The following is a 22,143-nucleotide window of genomic DNA, read 5'->3' on the forward strand; positions in this document are numbered from 1 at the left end:
CGACACAGTCCCTCTCCAGCGTAACTAGACTCTAATGATTCCCTGCTGCTGTGATAACAAGAGTCACAGCTCAGTTCACAGACTCGATCCTGACACAGCAAGTCCTGCCGGTAGTGGGTTGTGATGGAGTATTTGGGCGACAAGCTGTCAGTGGCTCATTCTCAAGTGTCAGGATGGGTGGGGAATGTGCGTCGCTCCCTTCACGGGGCGCTCGGATTTTTGTCCAGCTCGGTGGAGAGGGGAGGCCGAGGAGAGGACGGGACCGGGGACTTCAAGAGAACCAACTCCCTGCGCTCCCTGGCCTCTCGCAGCAGGGAGTCCATCCGCAGGTTCTCGCTGCGCAGCCAGCAACGTCTGTCTTTACGCAGGCGCACCGCACCCAACACTCCTATTGCTGTAAGACGACACACACACACACACCAGGGAAGCACCACATTTCACCACTGATACCAGGTATTAACCAGGCACCAGTCATTCATCATAAATGACCCACAGAGTCGATATTTGCTGTAACTACTTCCTCAGCAGTATCACTAACATCTGTTAAAGTTAAATAAAGTACAAGTGGAATCTAAGTCATTTTGCAGCAATGTCCACACAGTTCTGTCATGTTGCTGTGTTAACAGCTGCTCCTTGGTCAACTATTTGGTCTCCAGCCAAACATGTCAAGAACTTATCCATCTGCCTCCCTGCTCCGACTCATTTATCTCTGTCTATGCTTTCATCCCTTTTCCAGCTTAAATTGTCCTTGGCACAGAGTAAACCTTCTTTGTCTCTTTGTTTGGCAAAGCTGTTGTCGTACCGGTTCTTCAGGTCATCATGTCGCCTACCATTTTTGCTTTAAGTGATTAAACTCGGCAAAAGAACTGACAAAAGAAGAAAAAGTGGGATTCCTTTTAGAAAATATAGCATTTGTGTTTTCAAAGAACTTAACTCTTCAGGAGGACACATCTGACTCCTTGGCTACTTGTCACTTGTCTCCACCCTGACATCCAACCTTCTCTGTGCTCTATATAAAGGACAGATTTAGAAATCCATGTAGGGATACGGATACATTACACTGAAGTTGTTCCTATCTTTAGGTTACGCCTGTTTGCTGAACTGCGGTGCAACACCTCATGAGTCACAACTCCTAAAGATAAGAGGTGTTTTCATGACGTCTGTGTGGCTGTCAGTTGTGTTGGCTTGTCAGAGTATGACTTTCTGTGATTGTGGTCTCTGGGAGCAACAGGCCTCCCCACTGGGCCGGTGTTAAGCGGATAAATGACAGTAAGAGGTTAGTAATGGCTGAATGGTAATGGACGGTGTCCACATAACCAGTAAATGAACGAGTGGAGGACGAGGGAATTGGGACCATTTCTCCGTGAGCACAAATTAGTTTGAATGGGTTTGTATGTCATGAGAAAGAAACTCAGTGGAAAATGTTTCTGGTGTCTGAGCTATGTGGGTCTGTGCCTATGACACTGAATACGAGTGACAACTGGCACTCTATGATATATTCCCATTTGGCTATACAAGCATATAAAGATGGATATTGATATCTAATAGCCAGCAGTCATTCCTAACCTCAAATATTTTTTTTTCAAGTTGACAGGTTTACAACCTTTAAAGTACTTTCGCATACTATCTGTATCGCGTAAAATGTTGTTTTTATACAAACTGCCATCTTGTAATGTCAACCAGGCTTTAAAATGGCCTGCGTGGTGTTATGAGATATGGATGCACAACTATAAACGCCAGTTTAAGTAATTCAGTAGGTATCTCACGTAATTAAATTTAAAGGTTGTGTATGTGACATTCAGAGTATTAATAACACCGCAAACCACTACTATGTAAAGATATAGTGGAGTAATGACATCTTTAGCAGGGAATAAAGTAACGCTACCTCTGTGTGTTGTAATCTAAGGTTGTCTGTTAGTTCATGTGAGTCTCTGTGTGTCTATCAAACCAGCAAGCTAATTGCCGCTGCTTTACACTGCTCATACAGCGAATACCACTGCCATCATGATGGAGTCAACATGTAAGCATATTTCCGACCCCCAGGTTAACATTGTTAGCTCTGTTGCCGTTGTTTAGCACTGTTTTATGGAGTTAGCACCGTTAGCACCGTCAGTAACCTCCATGTTGAGTACTGATCGCAGCAAATCATACACTCTGAATTTCGCATAGAGCCCCTTTTAAAAAAGATCATAAATGATACTTGGAAACAGCAAATATGTTGAAACTCTATTAGAACACCAGGAGAAATACAAACAACACAAACAATATAAAACACAAACACACACTCAGATGGCTCAAGAAATTTTATTTGTAATGTATTAATGGTGGACTTTTAAAGAATGTATACAAATTATGTGGGATGAGGATGTTCAACAAAATTGTCAAGTTTAACCAATAAGAGCTATTTGTTGCATTTCTGGGAGGACCAATGTGCCCTGGTGACAGGACAAAACCATTTGTGAAGCGTATGTAAGTGTATAAAATATATATAATATATGCCCTTTAAAACTTAAACTTAATTTATTACAAATATTTATAGATATATAACTGCAGTGTGCATTCATGTTATTTTTGGCGTAAGCTGTGAGCTGGGGTGGGGGGAAAATCAATGCTTAGATACATAGATAAATAGAAATTTAAAACCCAAATCTCATCATTGACCAGGCTTTTTATTCCTTGCTGCTGAACCAATGCGATGCTTTTTTGGGGTTGTTTATGTTGCCTTTATTGAAAGGACAGCTGTAGAGAGACAGGAAAGGTGGGAGAGTGCAGGGGGGTGTCATGCAGCAAAGGACCACTGGTGGGAATCAAACCTGTGCCACTGCAAAGGACTCAGCCTGTATGGGGCACACACTTTTCCGGGTGAGCTGGAAATCACCCAGTTTTTGTTTTAATCACGACCCAGCTATCTGAATCAGAATCGAATCGACCTAGAGGTGCCTACAGATTTCCACCCCTACTGTCAGCCTGGTATGTATGTGGTGGACAACAGTACCTCTAACAGATTGGAGATACATTGATTTGAACAGTAAAGAGACACAAATTTACCACATACAATCGTCATATTTGCAAAAACCACCAGGAAAACTAACACCAGACTGAAAGAAATGTGAATAATCCTATAAGTCAGGTCCAGTGCTCTCTGCGAGTGAAATTCTTAAGCCAAGTCAGGTTTGTACATTCTTTCCCTCCTTTCTTACCACACGCTTTGTACGGCATTGAGCCGAGTCTGTACGAACCACTTATGTAATGAAAGGATAACACAGTACTGTTGGGTTTGCCCAGCAGACCTCGTCTTAATGTAAGCCCCCTGACATGCGGCTAGAATGCCCATTTGTTGACATGAGATTAGTGCTCGGGGAACAGTTGTTTTGAATATCTGTAGGATATTGATATTGATTACTGCTGTGTGCATGAGAGTACATTTTCCCACTCCACCCTAGCCAGGTTGATAAGAGCAGATAAGGAGAGAATAAGGAGCGCTGGCCTACTGCAAGTATAATGTTGTGGCTGAGTGTGTTTTTATGGCTCTTGATGGAGATGGTCATGTCGGATCACATTAACAATAACTTGGATGAGTTCATACCACGATGATGAGCCATGGTACAGTCAGAGCAGCTGTCTGTTAATGTCAGCTGCAGTACTGAGGTATGTGAACATCTTAAAAGAGATGTATATGGTTTGCAAGGTCTAACCGGAAGATGGCACGCACTGTAAAGACTGCAGCACTAATCAGGATCCCGAATTGCACACAAATTCTTTAACAGTGCTGTTTATTGGGTTATCGGCTGTGTTCACGCTACACACTTATTATACCTACAGTAGCTGCTCGCTGTGTTCTCAGTTCTGATGTAAGACCATCTGTTAGGTGCTTTAGAGCGGAGCCCTTCCCTTTTCAAGGAACAGCAACGTCAGTATTCACTTTCCATTTTACTGTTGAGGATGGAGCAGTTCACAGACCGCTGTTTCCCCGTCCTGCGTGAGTGCGTCGCCGAGTTAAGTGCGGCACCCAGCAAGCAGCGTGTTATCAAGTCGTAGTTTTCCAAGGCCTCGCTCCAGCTCTTTCCTTTTCAGATTGTCAGTCAGCCACATTTAGTGATCAGCCCTTTCTCTCCTTCATCCTTCCATTCATCCGCTCTTTGTTATGTTGTTTCCCCCCGACACACCCTTCCTGTCTCTGGGAAGCTGGCTATTGCTAATGTTATTAAGGAACAGCCTTCCTTCTGACAGCTACATTATTGCTACTGGACATGTCGGTTCAGTCCTTATTGAACTGTATGCTCCATGTTTGTGTGGATAGCAGAGCCTACACCTGTGAGTGTCCATACTGAGCTTAAAAGTTTTGTTTTGTTGTTTTTTGTTTGGTCAATAAACCCGTCTAACCTGGCATTGTCTGTAGATTAATGCAGACTGCACCAAAAGAGAAAGTTGAAAGAGAGCAATTGAGGTTCAGCACTGAGGCTGTTAAAAGCCCCTGTTTTGCTGAATAATAAATGGCATGAGATTATGAAAGAGCCTCTGAAAGGCTTTGCAACTCGTGCTTTAAGCGACCTGCCATAAGTCATATTTTTTTTCTGTGTAATGGTGCCTCTCTGCAACATGTTCCAGCAAATGCAATGTTTGCCCTCTATGCTGATCAGGTGAGGGTGTGTTCCAGGTGTGCTCATATTGAGTAAAACACACTGACACAAAGGATAGGATTATTTATCCCCAGAATTTTACGAGACCTGGTTGTAAGATTTCTTGGCATTCTGACAGCAGTGATACTGTAGCAGAGCATGATGACAGGTAGAGGAAAACTGGATGACATAACAGCTAGATCTCTAGCTGGAACTGAAACAAAAGTTCAAAACCAATATCTGCATTAAATCTGCATATTTTTTATTAAAATTAAAAAAATGTCTGCAGCAACCTCCCGATCCTGTTGCCAGAAAGGTGTTTTGGGACACTGTTAAGGGGCCAGTTTGCTTTAACTATAGTATCGAACGGTCAAACAATGTCTGAACCTCCATTCCCCACAACTCTCTAACATTAGAATTGAGGGGGCTGCTTCTGACAATTTCTTTCAAAAACAGACAATTCAACACAGTGTGCGGCAGTCAGAAAGCTGGCAGGGGTTGAAATATTTTGGTCACTTTTTATATGTACAACCGAGAGCAATTCCATGAATGCCTTTTTAGGAGAGACAGTTTGAAAAAATGTGCTGGTATCCACATATCTGATCATCACGTCTCGTCCCTCTCAATCACAGCCAGCTGTCCATCCCACATGTGGCTACTTGAAACAGCTAGAAACATTTTTGCCATGTGACAACATGTCATAAGAACTATTTCTTTTCAAACATAAAGAGTGCCCCGGGGATGACGTTTTTCTGTAGGTGTTACACTGAAAGCTAACATTGCCCTGGTATCCATGTCAAATAGCCTATGGGATTTTTCCACTGGATATGGGTCATTGCCAAAAATAAGCTCTAAACGTTATGATACTTACACTTTTTGTTCAGCAAGATAATCTTCACAAATGAACACCACTTCCAGGATTTTTGAGGCATAAATATAATCACCCGATGTAAAAAGCTAACGTTTGTTTATAAACAAACTACACATGGTCGTGTCGCCACCGCTACAAAGCTGTAAAGTTGTGTTCTGCGCAGTTCAACGTGAACCGCCTTTTTTGGGACACATAAAAGCTTCAAATTCTACGAGTGGGGTGTTTACCGATTAATTTTATGTCGTAGAACAAAACCTGAAAGTCACTTCAGCTTGTGTTAACCACAGACCTTATTTCGGGCTTCTAACCAAAAACCCATTCAAAAAAACACTGACTTTGAAACGAGGGAACCAGAGGTGCTGAAATGCCAACTGACTGAATCGCTCCTGGGGTTCTCTATCAGATGATCCGCTAAGCGCTTCATTTGTAGGCATGTTCTGAAATAAACTTTTCTTACTACCTGACTCCGTGGCGGGTTAGTTTTTCTTCTTTTTTTCCATTTCCACAGAAATTTTATTCGCCACTTTTGAAATATATGAGCTAAATGAAGTAATATTGTATTTTTACTCTTTGGTATTACTACTCAAGTAAAAGATTTGAGTATTTCTCCCACCACTGTTAAAATCCAGTGTTCGAATAACTCTGTGGCTTTTGGGGGAGGTCTTATTTTCCTGGGGTTGGAGGGTACTGTACACATAAACGCACATACATGTACAAGCATGCTAATATCCGGAAGCAGGACACGGCCAGTTTTCTTGGGTCTTGAGGGGAGGCGGTGTTGATTTATGAACAAACTGAAACCTACACTGTACATTTATTGCCACTTTACAACTTAAATGCTAACTTCACCTCTGCTCTGACCACCAAGAGCTGCCTCCTCTGAACTGAAAAGATTCTGTGGCCAATAGCATTGCTTTTAAAGTTACGTGTCTTTCTGTTATGTCTTCTCTGTCCATCAAAGTGAGGGATGACCTGACAATTTTATGCACAGCAGCCAACAATATACGTGCATTTGGTGGGTGCTGATTTTTGACCCTGCCTTTTAAAGCCTGCAAATTAGTCTTAAAACATTTTCTTCTAAGCCTCGACCCATTGTACGTATAATTAATGGAAAGATCATCACAGCTGCTGTTTTCAGAACAGCACCCATGCGATAAATGTGTTACTTGTTTCTTGTGTTGATACAGTGGAGAATTAATCACTCACTCGTGGTTCTATAGTTCTGACTCACTATTATCCATCTTTCTTTGTAGCTTATTCTTTGAGGATAACCTATTCATTGAGCAAAATAAGCTTCTCATTGACCGCAAGGTCACCAGATAAGTGCCGTATGTGCTTAGTGTGTCTGCATGTAAAGCGTACAGTCTAATTTGGACTAGAGGTTTTGTTCATTGTCAGTGGGAGCAGGACTCTGAAGTGTGTGTATTTAAGGGTAAGTGGTGTGACCCTGTGATGTCAACTTGAAAAGTGTGAGTGTTGCAAATCCTTGAGAAGAGGATGAACTTGAGAACAAGTGCTTTCACAGATGCGGGTAGCGGTGTTAATCGTTGTTCTCACAGTTGTGTGTTTTTTGTTCTTGTCAGGAAACACTGATAAACGCCATCCTGCACTGCTGTTTTTTACACTTTTTTTTCTCACTCTCTTCAGCTGTATTATGCTTCCTCAATCAAAATGTATCGCAGTCACACTTTCCCTCAAATGTTCTTTCTATCTCATTGTCTCTCTCGTGCTCTTTTGAAGCACTCTTGTACCTCTGCTCTCGCATACACAAAGAACACAAGGATAGCATTCATGAAGCTCTAAGAATGAGAATGAGATCCGCTGTCACTGCTCATATAAACATTACAAGTGAACTGCTCTCATAGTGTAGGAACCTGGGCAATTACAGAGCCAGGTGTATCACATTTCTCTGTCCAGCCTTTCGGCAACATCTGAGGACGGAAGGATTTTCTATTGTTTTTTCCTATATAGGCCAGGGTTATCGGTTCATGCGCAGGCGTGTCTCTGTGAGCCCTGTGTGCTGTTGAGACAGTATGTCCTCTGTACCAGCCTCATTAAAAGAGGCATGGTTCAGCAGACAGCAAACACAAACTCAATCACCCACCCACTCTCCTCCGTTTTTGTCCCCGTTCTCCATTAACTCATCCTTTCACCTTTTCATAACTGTACCACTGCTGGCTGCTCAAGCTTGACAGGATGCAGCTCTAATAGCAACACTTTGGCTCTTTAGTAGCACTGATGACATCGATTAACCGACTACCGTATTAGCTTGGCTTGGCAATAAAAATCGGAATAGACAATTCACAAATATTTATTCAAACCAGGGTTCGCATGTCAATTGTCAAGCGAGAGCTGCTGTCTCACAGGCTGGTCTGTTATAGATCTTGGATCCGATTTGATTCCTCCTCATTCATTAATGATTGTCCTCTCCCTGTTGCTTCCAGGTGCAGCAGAAGGAAAGTGTCAGTGGTGAGGAGGAGGGGAAGGACTCGGGAACGCCGGCCCGTGACACTGACAGTCAGTACGGGACCTGGGAGACGGGACTGCGCACCGATGACAGGTAAACATACTGTTGTCATGATAACAGATTAGAGCTTAGATTGGACCCGAAAAATCAGGCCCGATCCTAAATGAACCTCTCTTTCCAAGCCTGACCCGAGCCTGAACCACAGCAGCAGTTTTGGGCCCGAGCCTGTTTAAAAACCTGAATTTGTCCTGTAAAAATTGGCCTATAGTATATTCTATTTAAGATAGTATAAAATGATTATTTTTTATATTAAAACATGTATTACAAGCTAAGGGCTTGAGTGTTTCCTCGCACCACTCTCCTTCTGTCGGTCAGGTTCAGCAAAGCAGGCAGTGCTGCGTCCCTCGGTGCATCTGATATGCACTGCGATGGCGATGCAGCATGTAGATGATTACCACTCTCCACTGCATGTTATTCACAGCTCTTCTACTGCTGAGGAGGGACAAGCAAAACTGTCAACCACCTGGCAGCCGCCCTTACTCTTCCCCTCGTTTTCAACACGTCCCATCATTTTCCCTCTCTTTCTGCCCTCTTTCTCTCTTTCCCTCTTGATTCAGTCCATTAAAATTCCTGCCAAAGTGCCATTTAAGCACAAGACAGTTCACAACAGTTTTATTTTTATTTAAAAAAAAACAAACAAACTTCAATTTGGCAAGAACCAGACTCGTTTGAAGCCTAAGGGAATAGTGAGAAATTACAGCCTGGCCCGGCCTGAACCAAGCGGGTGGGGCCAGGCCCAATCGGGTTCGGGCAGAAAATCAAAGCTTTATAACAAATGGGATGTGACTTTATTTCTGTACAGTATATTTACAAGTACACAACACAAGTTAGTGTTCCCAAACTATCAGAATTGTCCGTTGCATTGCAAACAGGCAAACGTAGCTGTGGTAAGCACAGTAGGTCAAAGTTGAAAAAGGAATGCAATCTATGCAATGTAATCCACCTTAACAATAAATGATTTGGGAAATCTTTATCTTCATGTTCACCTTGAAATAAGAGGTTTATGATAGGGTTGAGCAATATGTTAATATTTTCCAACCAGCCACCTTCAGCCCAACATCGGGCGATTGCCAAAATATTCACACAGGTGTGAGTTCACTTATTAATATCTCCCTCCTTGTAGTTTCAGCTGGGCAATGTGTTAAAGCAGCAAGCTGGGTATGTTCGACTAGCTTGATAGCCTTTTTGATCTAATAAACAAACAACAAACAAACAACAATCTGAATTTAAGTTTATCTCTTTAACGGAACTAAAGCTTGCTTTTTTGCTTTATTAACTCTCGGTAAAAACACACTTTATTAAGACTCATGAGATATTACGTAAAATTACCAAAACTGTCTTTGGTAGTGTTTCCACTGTTCCAACAACCAGAGGCTCTGGTTTGGTCGGAAAAAAAAAAGTTTATTTCAAAGTTGGATGTGAAAATATGTTTTCCCCCGCCGCTTCTCTTCATCTGCTGTGTGCTGAGCAGTGGCTCTCTCTTTCACAGGCAGACAATAAATTTGCTGAATAAAATGACAAAACATTCAAAAACTATATCCATTGATGCACTCAAGCCAGTCATACATAGACAATATATTTGTCCAATCTCCTGACCCTGGTTTATAGCAACTGGATTAAACTGGACTCAATTTAAACCTGATTGTATAGGAATTCACTGAAGTCTATCATAAGCTGTTGCTGACTTGAAAAGGCAGAACCATCCAATATTTAATATTTAACAGTGGCACCAACTTTACTATTATTTCTTTTATGTAATTGTATAAAATATTTTTATTTTAAATTACCTCAGATATGATAACAGAGGTTTACCAACTGTTGCATGCCATTTGATACCAGTTATTAAATATATGGAAACATTGTCTCTTTAGTGTGGATGTAAAATGCTGTTGTGTTGAAGTGTGCTACGCAAGTTTAAAGGGACTCAAGAAGAAGAATGTGCTTCTGCCATCAATTTTGTAGCTTTGGGGGATTTGTTAAAAATAATAAAAAGTTAGAATAACTCCAGCACTGCACTGTAACACAGACAGGTTGCTCTTCAGTGAGAGTCGTTGCTTTGCAATCTGTCACTGACCTCCTGTGGTCAGAAAACAACATCACAACATCAGATAATACTGATAAGAATTGATAGTGATTCAGTTCAAATTTGTTTAAGAAAAAAACAGTAAATTGTCTGTCTGTTGCATATATATTTTTGATATGAATCACTTTTGTTTAGGCTCGCAGTTTGTTTTTAGGTGTGTCAGCTAAATCACAGCTTCCCACAGTCGAGTCAACAAAAGAAAAAGATATGAGTCAGACTCTGTTTGATTGTGACTGTGGTTACAGCAGCCACACACTTGTTTTCAGAAGTGTTTCCAAACCTTCTTTTTTAACCTTTTTTCAGCCTCACTCCTGCAACGCCCAGTTCAGAAAGCAATCCCAGCCCCTCACCAAGGAAGCCCACTCCCCCACACACTCCGGAAGATCACGCCTCACTGTTTGATACTGACATAGTGGACAGCTTCCCTCCCTCGTCCTCATCGGAGAGCCAGCCACTTCCTTTCCCCGATGTGAGTGTTAGCTGAGTTAACCACAGCTCAGGTCTTTTGATTGAACATATTACCACATGTAGCTTTTACCACTCTCTCATGTCTGATGATGGTTTTTATGATGTTTTTGTTTGAATCAGCACAAATTGGCTAATGTTTTTGTAAATCTCTGCCTCGCCTGCACTGACACTTGTGCTCTGGATTATACTGATTTGTGTATGTCTCGGCTGATGTATATGTCTCCTGTGTGAATGTCCAGGCACAGATCACGCTGTTAGACACCAGTGCTCTTCGCTCCAGAGCCCAGCTGGGGAAGAAGCGAGCTCCCCGGACACGGCCCTCCAGAGCTGCCCGTCAGAGTGCTCCGCTGTCAGAGGGAGAGGGAGGAACCGCTGACGACTGGCGCTTCAGAGACTCCACAGGTTAGCAAAGGAGACGAGCTAAAATCTTGACATGGTTCAGTTCCATCAGTTGAGCTCCTTCCTCAGAAAACTCTACTCAGGTGCATGTAAAAAAAACAAAGATGTACTCAGGAGTGTAATTGTATTGTCTATTGAAAACACTTAATGTTTTCAGACAATACAAACACTTGTTTTTACAAACACTTGTTTTAAACACTTAAGTGTCAGAGGTTTTTTCTTTACACACTATAATGTATGCTCACATACTGAAACACGTGTTCTCTCTGACAGAGGCAAAGGTTGAGAGTAAAGACGATGACTCGGACTCTGAGGAGCAGGCTAAAGGAGCTGACGCCAGCCCTGCTGTTTCCTCTCAGCCACAGAGGGTCGCTCTGTTTCCTGGGATGGACCCTTCAGCTTTAAAGGTGAGCCTCACTTATGCATTCGTCAGATGTTTTCACCGTTAACCCTTTTCCAAATGCACGTGTGCTTGCTAGTCTTGACAACAAAGATTTTCATCTCTATACAATATGTTGACCAACTTGAAAGTGTGTCTTTAACTGATGGTGCACTTCTCTTGAGTCGATGACTTTTAAAACCCGTGCCCTCTTTAGCACTGTTTGTTGTTGCTCTGCATCGGTGGTTGGTGGCCACTTACTTCTTATCATATGCTGTTGTTATGATTTTGCTTTGCATCTACCAGCAATAGCAGCAGAGGTTATTTATACATGTCCCTGAATTGTCCCTGAGTAATGGCGATGCCCATCTGACGTCACCACAACCCACTCGGAGGAGGTCGGGTGTGTGATTGTCCTGATTTCAGAGATTCAGCTGTGACTTGGCACAACTCATAAAAAGTCCCTGTAATGTGCATGTTAACCAGTCCTGTCTAATGCTTTCTATCAGTTATCAGTATGTTTTTCACTGTCTGCTCAGCAATAGTTTTTAAACGTGTCCCAATCATGTTGTCAGGCCCAGCTGAAGAAGAGAGGCGACTCTGACAATCAAATCGATGGACCTACTTCCTCTCCTTCCCAGCTGTCTCGCTCTCCTAAGTCCCCGTTTCTTCCCAGAGCAGCACGTGTACTGCCCCCAGCTGGTGGGAAAGAGAATGGGTAAGCTACACAAATCAGAGAACTTGTGTTCCTCCGAGATAAAAACACATTCAGCTTTTATTCCCTGCGTTAACTCCACTGTCCACGTCTCATCCGTGTAGTGAGGAGGACTCACCTCAGTGGTTGAAAGAGCTGAAGTCAAAGAAGCGCTTGAGTCAGTATGAAAATGAAAGCTAAGTAAATAATGAGGTGAGACCTTTTCTGAACGTTCTCTCCATCTTTCACTGTGATTATGAAACAAAAACGTGTATTTCCATTTCTGACACCTGTTCTCTTCACGTGCTCCCTCCAGGTTGCCTTAACAGATGAATCTATATGAAACAGAAGCCTTAACGTTCGACCCAGAGAGTAGGAGAGGTGAATCTACAGCTGCTGATGTATTTTTTTTCTATTTGTTTTTTTTTTTGTTCTCTTCACGTCTGGGTTCATAAATGTGCATGGTGCCTTTTTTTTACGGAGAGTCTCTGTCTTATGGAAAAAAGAAAAAAAACAAGCAAGGAGGGAAAAAAACATCAGGCTGCTCTGCTTTATCCATTTAATGCTTGAACCTGTCGAAGCTCTCCTGCACCAGGAAGCCCTTCCATGAACACTTTAATAGGGACCAGGAGATGTTGAGAGGGAAAAGGGAGAAAAGGCGATTAATGATACCTATTTCCTGTCAGGCCGTATTTCAGGAAATGGTTAACTTGTGGGACCACGACGCCTCTTTATCCTGGACGTGCTTCATCGCATGGAAGACGATTCTCTTCAAGATGTTCGTACTTAGCTTCCTTACTCGATTAATATATACGAGGTGGCCCTGTCTGCCGTGCCGGATGTGTTATTGGCCAGCGGAGCCCGTTGATGGGAGTCACTCAAGCATTGCCATAGGATGACATTTCAGACACTTCTGATTTTCCTTCCTAGAGAACAAATCACTGCTGACTTGATTGCCAGCTAGAGTGTATATCATGTTAGTAACTGTAATCAGGAGATGTTATATTTGTATTAATCATTGATTTAAAAGAGACAGAGAGTTAGTTTTAAAATGCAACACTACAAGTAGACTTTGTTACACTCCGCAACCCTGACAGTGTCACAGTTGCTGCATACTGTATATATGTTTTTGTCTGAGTATCTTTTTGTCTTTGTGGAAGAGGGACGGGGGACTTTTGGCCAAGTGACTTTGCATCTTGTCAATCATGCACACTCCTTATCAGCACAAATACACTCTTTTTTCTAAACACACTACTCAGTCTTCCCTCCTTAAACAGACTGAATGACTGTAGCTGTAAGTATTCATTATATTCATTATAAGCCATACTTAGTCCTCACACACTCCACCATCATGTTTTTTTTTCTCTCAACGAATGTGCAATTTCCCTCGATTTTTGTCCCCCATTAATGTGCGTGCACAATCTTTGCTGTCAAACCAGGCGTCGCTCAAACTGACTGGCTCAGAGTGTCGGGGTGTTGGCTCACACTAATCCAGTGGAGAGATGGTGTGATCGCTACATTGTTTAAACAACGCTACCCTCTCTTTCCCCCAAAAAATTAAAATATTTGCACCCGCTTTCCAACTTTACTGTAATCATTCTCATATTTGCCATCTACCCACTCACACTGCGCTCCTATAAAGCACTTTGTCACTTGATGCACTACAGCACTGACCTCTGACCCCCCTCTCGCTGGACACATCTCTCGTATTGTCGGAGTGCTCATGCAATGCAATCTAAAGCGTCGATCCGGTCTTCACAGTGATTGTCCCTGGTTTCTATGTACATGACGTTTTACTTTGTCATAAAATTTGAGGGTTTATTTTTTATGTCCTTCTTTGTCCTTTTTTTATTTGAAAGTAAAGATGTATATTGCACTGTGTTGTACTGGCCAGTGTCCTAAAGTGAATACATTCTTAATAAAAGTTACTTGACTTGAGCTAAACATTGCGGTCTGGTGATTTTCTAGCTAATTTAACCCTGTGAACCTTAAAAATTCAGGTTTTTTTGGGGTGTTTCTGTGATCGGTGAGTGTGTTCTATTTTTAAAGTCTTAATGAAGCTTTGAGTCCATTAAAAGTATTTGACCATCACTTGAAGTCAAATTTAATCAAGCAAGGTCTTTCCTTAAAAAGTCTAAAAAAATTTTTAAGTCAGTTATATAAATATTAGACCTTAAGTCATGAGTCGTATGTTTGAATTTACGAGGTCTTATTTTCCTTAAACATTTCATCCAATGTAATTTATCCATCTTTTAATTTAATTTTGTCAAAATGTGCAAAGGTCCTCTGCTTGAAAGTCCACATTTCTGAGGTTGCAAATATTTAAAACCCACTGAACCTAATACTGTGTTTATACCTACGTGCTGGCATAAGCCCTGGCCGGAGGGGTTATGTTTTCGGGCACCATGGCCAGGTGCTTAAAGTGGTTGCTGAGAGCATAACCTCTGCCATCAGCAACAGCACACACATCACCGGCCCCCAAAGAAGTTAATCACCTTCGTCAAAGCTGAAGAGAATGACAGAACACATCCAACAAACAAAGACAGGCCTCCTCTGTACAGCCCCTGACTGGAAGCTGTGTGTGGATCTGGGCAAGCAGCTGAAATTTCCACAACATATCACAGCAACATCACTCTGGCGAGACATGATCATTACCTCTCTGAGGTAAGGAAACATCTGGAGCTCACAACCCCCTGATAAGAGCGCACTGAGATAGCCAATGAGTAGAAACTCGCCAATTACCGTGAGCTGGTGGGAATGTGCCAGGCAAGAGCCTGGAAGACATTCTATGAAACCACAGAGGTGGTCTGCAGAGGCTTTGCAGGTGCTCACTCTGCAACGTCTACAACTGACTGGGCATGAAGGTGACGGTGAAGAAGAGGGACATCCAAATTTTTGAGTGAAGCTGCAGAGAAAGCTACCAGGTGGCTTTGGTTTAAGAGGGCTGATCTGTGGGCGGCTGCTGCTGGGACGCAAGTCAGGGCCTGATAAAGCCCGGCTGGGGCTCCTGGGTGAGAATGTCTGATGTTGCGAGACCTGAAACAACGATGAAACTGATGATGCGTCCCAGTGCATCCAGAATATGTTTTTTTTTTCACATTGGACTCAACAATGATTAGATTTTTGTGGTAACCGGTTAAATGACAAGGTCACTGTGACCTCATCTGTCTGATATCTCAAGAACACCTTAAGACAGATTCCTTACATTTTTCAAAAATGCCCACTTACACTCAAGGATGAACTGATTGGAGTTTGGTGGTTGAAGGTCAGAGGTTAAGCTCACTGTGACCTCACCAAAATAGCTAGAACTCAAGGATTCATATGCTAATTATGACAAAATAACAGCATGGCAGCAATTTTAGTTTTGCTTCTATATTTGCACTTATCTAATGGCAAAATATAGATTAACCTATTATACTCTAATAACCATATTTCTACATAAAACCTTCTACTGGACCAAATATATGTACAGTATATATACACTTATCTTTATATATTTAAATGCAATGCTTGAATAACAAAAAGACAATTTGTCTAAAAGTATGTCTTAAATTTTGTTAAAAAATGATCTTGAAAGGGTTTTAAAAACATAAAATATAAGTGTCTGATACCTATAAAAACCTTGAATAATTGTGGCATTTGATAAGATTATTTGATGACAGCGCTGCTTTGCTTCACAGCTGAAACTGTGAATAAAGTGTTCAATCTTACAGTTGATACTAACCCAAAATTGCGAGAAAAATGACAGGAAGTTTGGTGTGGTTGAGACAGGGTGTAGTCCCAGAGTGTGTGTATGTTTGTGTGTGTTTGTGCTGAGCGGGGCTGTTTGCTGAATCCTCTTGGCTCTCTCTCCCTGTGCCCGCACACAGTGCTCACTGGCAGCCAGGCGGACAGGCAGGGCAGCGTGTGCCAACACAGCTGCCTATTGAGAGGCAGCGTTACGGACACAATGTGAGCGACAGACTTGCTGTATCAACAGCTCCCCCTTTTCTGCTGTTGTGGCCAGAAATAAACCATAAATACCCCCCCTGTCCCTGCCCTCTAATGGCTCAACCCCACCAAACACCAAGTGGCGCCGAAAAAGAGGGGACACTACCACTTCCTAGCAGGCATACCCAGGTAAAAACACCACTCTGGACTCAGTCGGTGTAATAATTCCAATGCAATGGAGTTAGATGGTGCTGCACCAACTGGAGACCCAGGTTTGGATGATTTTGTATCATGGATTATAATGGAACCTACTTAGAAAAACAGTATTTTGTATCATATTTAGTTGATTTAATGAGATTTTAAGAAAATTATTCTTTTTTAGGCCCAAATGAATACGATCCTCCTGTGTGGGAGTTATAAATTGAATTTATGACATTGAGCTTTCCTCCTGTGCGCGCTTCTGTTCCTGTGTGTGTGCTTCAACGTGTGTTCATGATGGATGGTGCTTTGTCTGTGTGTGTGCTGCTGCCAAAAAGTGGAGGAGCAGTGGATCAGGAGGATGTCGGAGCAGCAGAGCGCCCCAGAGCAGCTGGCTGCTGGGAAGAGCCAGGGTGGAGCTGGAGCCACATATAAGGTACTGGAACAAGCGGCACACCTGGAGTGATTGGGCACAGACACAAAGTTGTAATGTCATCTGTTTGAAAAAGTCTCCTTAATATGTAACCTAGTGTACAGACATCAGAATATGAGTCATTGTAATGATTCTGTAGTATGATGGAGTGTTTTCTGGTAACTTCCTCCCTTTGTGCACTCCAGGTGTGGCTGTTTGAGTTTGAGAACTTCCAGGGCTGCAAGGCGGAGTTTTCTGCAGAGTGTAAAGATGTGACAGAGAAGGGACTGGAGAAGGTTGGATCTGTGATAGTTGAGTCAGGACCGTAAGTCTATGTTTAATTCATCTCTTTTTAAAAAAATGTATGTTGCAAGAAAATAGTTTCATGGATAACATGGAATCAGGGAAACTAAAAATCTTTCTCCTTTTATTTCCATCTCGTCTTTCCTCTCAGCTGGGCGGGGTATGATCGGCATGGGTTCACAGGGGAGCAGTTTATTCTGGAGAAGGGCGAGTATCCACGCTGGGACACCTGGACCAACAGTCAGAACAGCTACTCCCTTTTGTCTCTAAGGCCACTTAAAGTGGTGGGTGACTAGTCTCAATGCAAAACACTGCAGCCATAACAGTCTTACGAATGTGCAGGGTTTCAGATATGAGCTGCCCACACGTTACTTTCCAAACACATTCCCTGGTACAGGTCCAGGGGCCCAAAGTGTCAGGGCCCCTCCTGACTGTCCTCTTCAAAATTCTACTCAGATTAACATGTACAGACCAGGAAGAGACTCAAAATTAGCAGGAGATGCAAAGGAACTGCAAAGAGACAATTAAGGACTACAGAAAACAGCCACAAGAACACACAAAACGACTATAGGGTGACACAAAATAAACCCACAGACCCAAAGAACTACAAAGGGACACAAAATAACCACAACGAGACACAAAAAAAACATAAAGACAAAAAAAGGAACAAAAAAGACATAAAGTTACCACAAAAGACAAACAATGATCTTAAAGAGACAAAAAAATGACCTCAGACAGAAAGACACTGCAAAGAGACACAAAGGGACTTAAAGAAACACAGATGACTACAAAGACACACAAAAAAACCATAAAGCGACCAAACACAACCAAAAAAAAAGACAAAGTTACCTAGACAAGACACAAAATTTCCTTAAAGAGACACGAAATAACCACAAGGAGACACAAAAAGGTTCATAATGACTACAGAGAGGTGTGAAACTACCACAAAATCTTTGCCTCTTGCTCCTATTTAGGAGAGGTGGTGAGACCCCTTTGCATATCTGTGCCCAGGGCCACATTGTCTCTTTATCCACTGCTGCCCACACACCATACATTATTGTTTCACCTTGCAAACATCTACTGGAGACATCTGAAGGAGACATCCCTGTTTCTGTTTCTCCTCTACAGGACAGCGCTGACCACAAGCTACACCTGTACGAGAACCCTGGATTTACTGGTAGAAAGATGGAGATTGTTGATGATGACGTGCCCAGTTTGTGGGGCCACGGTTTTCAGGATCGTGTGGCGAGTGTCAAGGCTCTAAATGGAACGTAAGAAGCTCCCTGCATCCTCATTTTATCCACATATCACTTCCTTTATGGTGTTTATCCTGTTTTCCTATTTTACCCTGTATTGTGTGACATTATGTTGAGGATATTGTGAGACATGCAATAAAGTTTGTCTGTTTCCCCTTCCTCCAGTTGGGTCGGCTACATGTACCCAGGCTACAGGGGGCGCCAGTTTATCTTCGAGCAAGGGGACTTCAAGCACTGGAATGATTGGGAGGCTCCTGCACCTCAGATCCAGTCAGTCCGACGTGTGCGGGACATGCAGTGGCACAAGAGGGGCTGTTTCACTGTTCCTGACCCAGCTCCGGCTCCCGGCCCCGGCCCCGGCCCAGACCCTGACCCTGCCCCAGCACCTCCTGCCCCACCTGCCACAGCTGGAGCCAGCTGAGCAGGATCCTCCCACAGCCTCCCAACCCACACACGCTGCCGACAGTGCCTGCCCTCTGCCTTAACCTAACCATGGCAAACGCTGCTTGTGCCCAATGAGGAGTGCCATGTATGTTTCAGTGGCGAATAAAAGTTGTTTGACCTGGAATGGGCCCTGTTTGTTGGTGATGTCATAAGTCAAGGTGGCTTTAACTAAGATACTAAAGATTTGGGAAAAAAACACTATCAGAGATGTAAAACTGACATCTGTGTGGAAGTAATGTAGCCTACACTTGGCAGATTTTTGTCCTCAAGATAAACTGCAGATGTGCTTTTGAGCTGAATTTATCTTCAAGTCATGTGTGCCACTTTTACTGCTTGTGCTTTCCCATTTTAGTCAGACAGCTCACCAGCCTCATCCAGCAGCGGGAGCACATGACTTATTCAGTGAATATGTGGATATGCATCTGCTTAACAGCAATGGAAGTGATGTCATACTTTATGTATGCTTGCTATTAAAACAGAGTGCACTGCATTCCCTTCCATAGTCATCATTGAGCATTTGATGGTTGATGATCTTCATGATGAATAGTCAACAAGGAGACATTGGGAACTGATATCGCCTAAACTCATGTAATTATGAGTCAACTATAAGTATAGTATTGAAAAGTTGAATATTCCTCTGATAATACTGATCTGAGATCTGTGTTTCACAAATAGATTCCATCTGTAGACATAAAAAAGATGTTTATGACATAAAACTGCTCATGAAGACTATTATTTAGTATATATTGACGTAATATTCCAAAATACATATCACTGCCCTTGTAAAAAAAAATTAAAAGCACAGACTAGGATGAGACAGTGCATTTTAACTAATACATGCAGATATCTCCATCTGTCTCCTGCAGAGCTCTATCCTTAAGACTGTCTCCCATGACAGTAATGAATACTTGCAGCTGGCCAGCTGTGAGGTAATGAATTTTAGTGCAGGTCTCAAGTAAGTCCATACAGATTATGTGGATTTGTGATATATTATTCTAATTTTTCGACAATTTCTAGGCTGTAGTGTTGTTTTCCTTCACTGGAGCATACAGCCCTCTTGACATGACCCACATACAGTTGCTCCCCCAAGGTCAGCAGCTGTCAGGCATGTCCCCCCTGATATGATTGCTGGCCATCACTACTGTCATCCCCTGGCACAAATAATCAGTCAGATTAATATCAGATCAATATTAGTGTCTTTAAGAGACTGTTGCACGCTTATTTTGAAAGCTTGGTAGTGGTATCTTGTGAAACTAGACAACCGAAGGCATCCATTGGTATCAACCATGTGGACAGCAACTTTAGAGGGGAAGAAATAACACACTAAAGTTAAGCAACATTTTGGCAAGGTAACTACTGGTATAACCATTTTCAAAGGGAACCTCTTGAACTCTTACTTCAAATAATAATAGGTTCTATGGGTATCCACAAGTCTCCCCTAAACTTGAGAAGGCTTGTTCCCAGGAAATGTCTTGTTCCTCACAATCAATGTGCTCCTTCGAATTAAAGCTGTATTTTTTGGGTTAGGGTTAGATATAAGTACATAACACATTCAAAAAGTATTGTTGTGAAAGTTAGAATGTTAACTGTGCGTGTAATACACAGTTATAAAATATCAGTATGCAATTCCTTCACTCTCCACATTGATGTAGTTTTCGATATACTTCAACAGCATTGACATTGTTTTGAGGATTAGCAGTAGTTATGGCTTTGTGTTTTGGTTCACCACCCCAAGATTTTCAGTGGCCCCATCTGTCCACCCCTATGAAAAATATCTGGGGGGCAGCACCGCCCAGATCCCAAATTCAGACATACACAAAAAAGTTGCACCGCAATATCAAGGTGACTAGCTTTTTGCACCCTTGTAAGGATACTTCACCTTAAAATCAAAACTACATATTTCTCCTCTTACCTGGGGCGTTTTTTTTTATCAGTCTTAATTGTTTTGGTGTGAGTTGCGGAGTACAAGATATCAGCTGTACAGATGGCAACATTAGTGCCATCCTACTCAGCTGAGCTGTAATGTTAGCAGTTAGCACAGTGGTGCTTGGGGAGTTAACACATAGGCTGTATATAAAGATGGACGACGCGCCCCCACTTACCAACTTTGGGAATAATGTATTTGGCGTGTACTTGTACTGAGTTGTTAGTTTGGCTCATGTCCCATTCACTAACGTGGTGGGGCGGGCTTTATGAACTATACTGCAGACAGACACCAGGGGGCGATCGAGATTGAAAAGTTACTCTTTGGGGGGACTGTCATTTTGTAGCCACAGCACTAGCCATTATTACTTTCAATCAAGGGCGACATAGGTGTGTTACGCAAGTGATTATAGAAAGGCAAGCCCCTTATGTGTGGGAATGGCCGCATATGAGAGATTTCTGGGAGGTGATAATCCACAGAGGAACAGGTGATAGTCAAAGATGAGTTGTAGATTCAAAACTTCCAGATGATCTGCTCAACTTCTGAAGAGTTATCTGATGCAGTAATACCTCTTATAGCGCCTGCTGCATCATGCCTGAGGGAGCCAGTTCCTAACGACAAGCACATAGCTATAGCATCATGTGACCTATAAAAACTAAAAAAGTGTTTCCATTGCAGTTTTGTGAAATATAGCTTTTTTGAATCGCCTGAAATACCACCTCATGTGAACCTTTTTTGCGATAAATGGGAGTTTTTTTCAAAATTGACATATTTCTATTAGACGTATTTTATATTTGCAATTTCAATTTGCACAAGGTAAATGGAAACTCCGCCTATTGCTGTTGAGTTTTTCCAGTCTATTTTGTTTATTTTTTGGCACTTTGAGCACTGCAAGCCGAGCGTCGTCTAGTTCCATTATATTTAAGAAAAGGCAGATTTCTCTATGGCTGATATCTCCAACACTATATAATATATTGCATACTGCTCACTTGGCTTGCAGGTGTGCTCAGCTTGTCAGTCTATTTTGCATCTACATTTTATATCGAGCTACCGTATATCGTATGTATATCATATTGTCTCGTGACATAATAAAATAGACTTGACATTGGTCAACATATATATTCATATAACCCAGCAATCATTATTGCATATCTGTATCTGACAAAAGACAAAAATACCAAATAAACCCCACTGATTGATCCATAGATTTGAAATTGGATCAATTATTAATTTAACTGAAAATTTTTAATGGTTTATTCATAGCTTTTAAATTTTATGTAGAATAAGCATCTATTTTGCCATAGATTGCTACCGCCTATTTAAAGTTCTTCTTTGAACACAGTGGTGTTTTAGAGGTCTGCAATTTGAATCACTCGAAAGGGCCCATTCTCCACCCACCACATTGTTGTTCTCCCAGTGTGCCCGAGTGCACATGCACTGCCTGCACTGTCTGTGTTTACACCCCAGCACTCACCAGCTGATGTGGAGAGGGTCTCACACTCGCATTATAATGCTCTACTTTTAGAGAGGGTCTCCATACAAAATTTTAGTTAAACAAATGTTACTACTTAGATAAAAATAGTTGTTTTCGTACATTCTCGTTGAATGATGAAGTTGAGCAGGTGAAAGGCATATT

At 42.1% G+C, this 22,143-nt stretch overlaps 2 protein-coding genes across 4 annotated transcripts in view; both read left to right on the forward strand.

Moving 5' to 3' along the window:
* The window catches only part of LOC121945061 (uncharacterized), a 31,100-nt gene extending 17,122 nt beyond the window's left edge, over positions 1-13,978 (forward strand). For both annotated transcript variants that reach the window (XM_042489067.2, XM_042489068.2), the window contains 7 exons: positions 7,935-8,050; positions 10,404-10,569; positions 10,808-10,970; positions 11,241-11,374; positions 11,922-12,064; positions 12,166-12,253; positions 12,357-13,978. In XM_042489067.2, the coding sequence (XP_042345001.2) occupies positions 7,935-8,050; positions 10,404-10,569; positions 10,808-10,970; positions 11,241-11,374; positions 11,922-12,064; positions 12,166-12,241 (798 nt within the window). In that variant the 3' untranslated portion in view covers positions 12,242-12,253; positions 12,357-13,978. The remainder of the gene's footprint in view (positions 1-7,934; positions 8,051-10,403; positions 10,570-10,807; positions 10,971-11,240; positions 11,375-11,921; positions 12,065-12,165; positions 12,254-12,356) is intronic.
* A 2,047-nt stretch (positions 13,979-16,025) lies between these two features.
* LOC121944454 (beta-crystallin B3-like) lies at positions 16,026-18,707 on the forward strand. Of its 2 annotated transcripts, none has more exons than XM_088077091.1 (6): positions 16,026-16,159; positions 16,507-16,604; positions 16,787-16,905; positions 17,035-17,167; positions 18,012-18,154; positions 18,305-18,707. In XM_088077091.1, exons 2-6 carry the CDS (start codon positions 16,530-16,532, stop codon positions 18,558-18,560), a joined length of 726 nt encoding a protein of 241 aa, XP_087933217.1. In that variant the 5' UTR covers positions 16,026-16,159; positions 16,507-16,529; the 3' UTR covers positions 18,561-18,707. The 2 variants fall into 2 exon arrangements, with proteins under 2 accessions (XP_087933217.1, XP_042344176.1); XM_042488242.2 differs by having other exon boundaries at positions 16,088-16,242.
* The last annotated feature ends 3,436 nt before the right edge of the window (positions 18,708-22,143 follow it).

This window comes from Plectropomus leopardus, chromosome 4, assembly GCF_026936395.1.
Source record: "Plectropomus leopardus strain MGB_pleo_1.0 chromosome 4, ASM2693639v1, whole genome shotgun sequence".
NCBI classification, from domain to species: Eukaryota; Metazoa; Chordata; class Actinopteri; order Perciformes; family Serranidae; genus Plectropomus; species Plectropomus leopardus.

What these genes read in the sequence shown, in the direction of transcription:
- LOC121944454 (XM_042488242.2), top strand. Translation starts at nt 16,206, where the DNA reads ATGGAGTTAGATGGTGCTGCACCAACTGGAGACCCAG. An exon ending in CTCTAAGGCCACTTAAAGTG is followed by an intron (nt 17,168 to 18,011) that starts GTGGGTGACTAG and finishes TCTCCTCTACAG; the next exon opens with GACAGCGCTGACCACAAGCT. An exon ending in GTCAAGGCTCTAAATGGAAC is followed by an intron (nt 18,155 to 18,304) that starts GTAAGAAGCTCC and finishes CCCTTCCTCCAG; the next exon opens with TTGGGTCGGCTACATGTACC.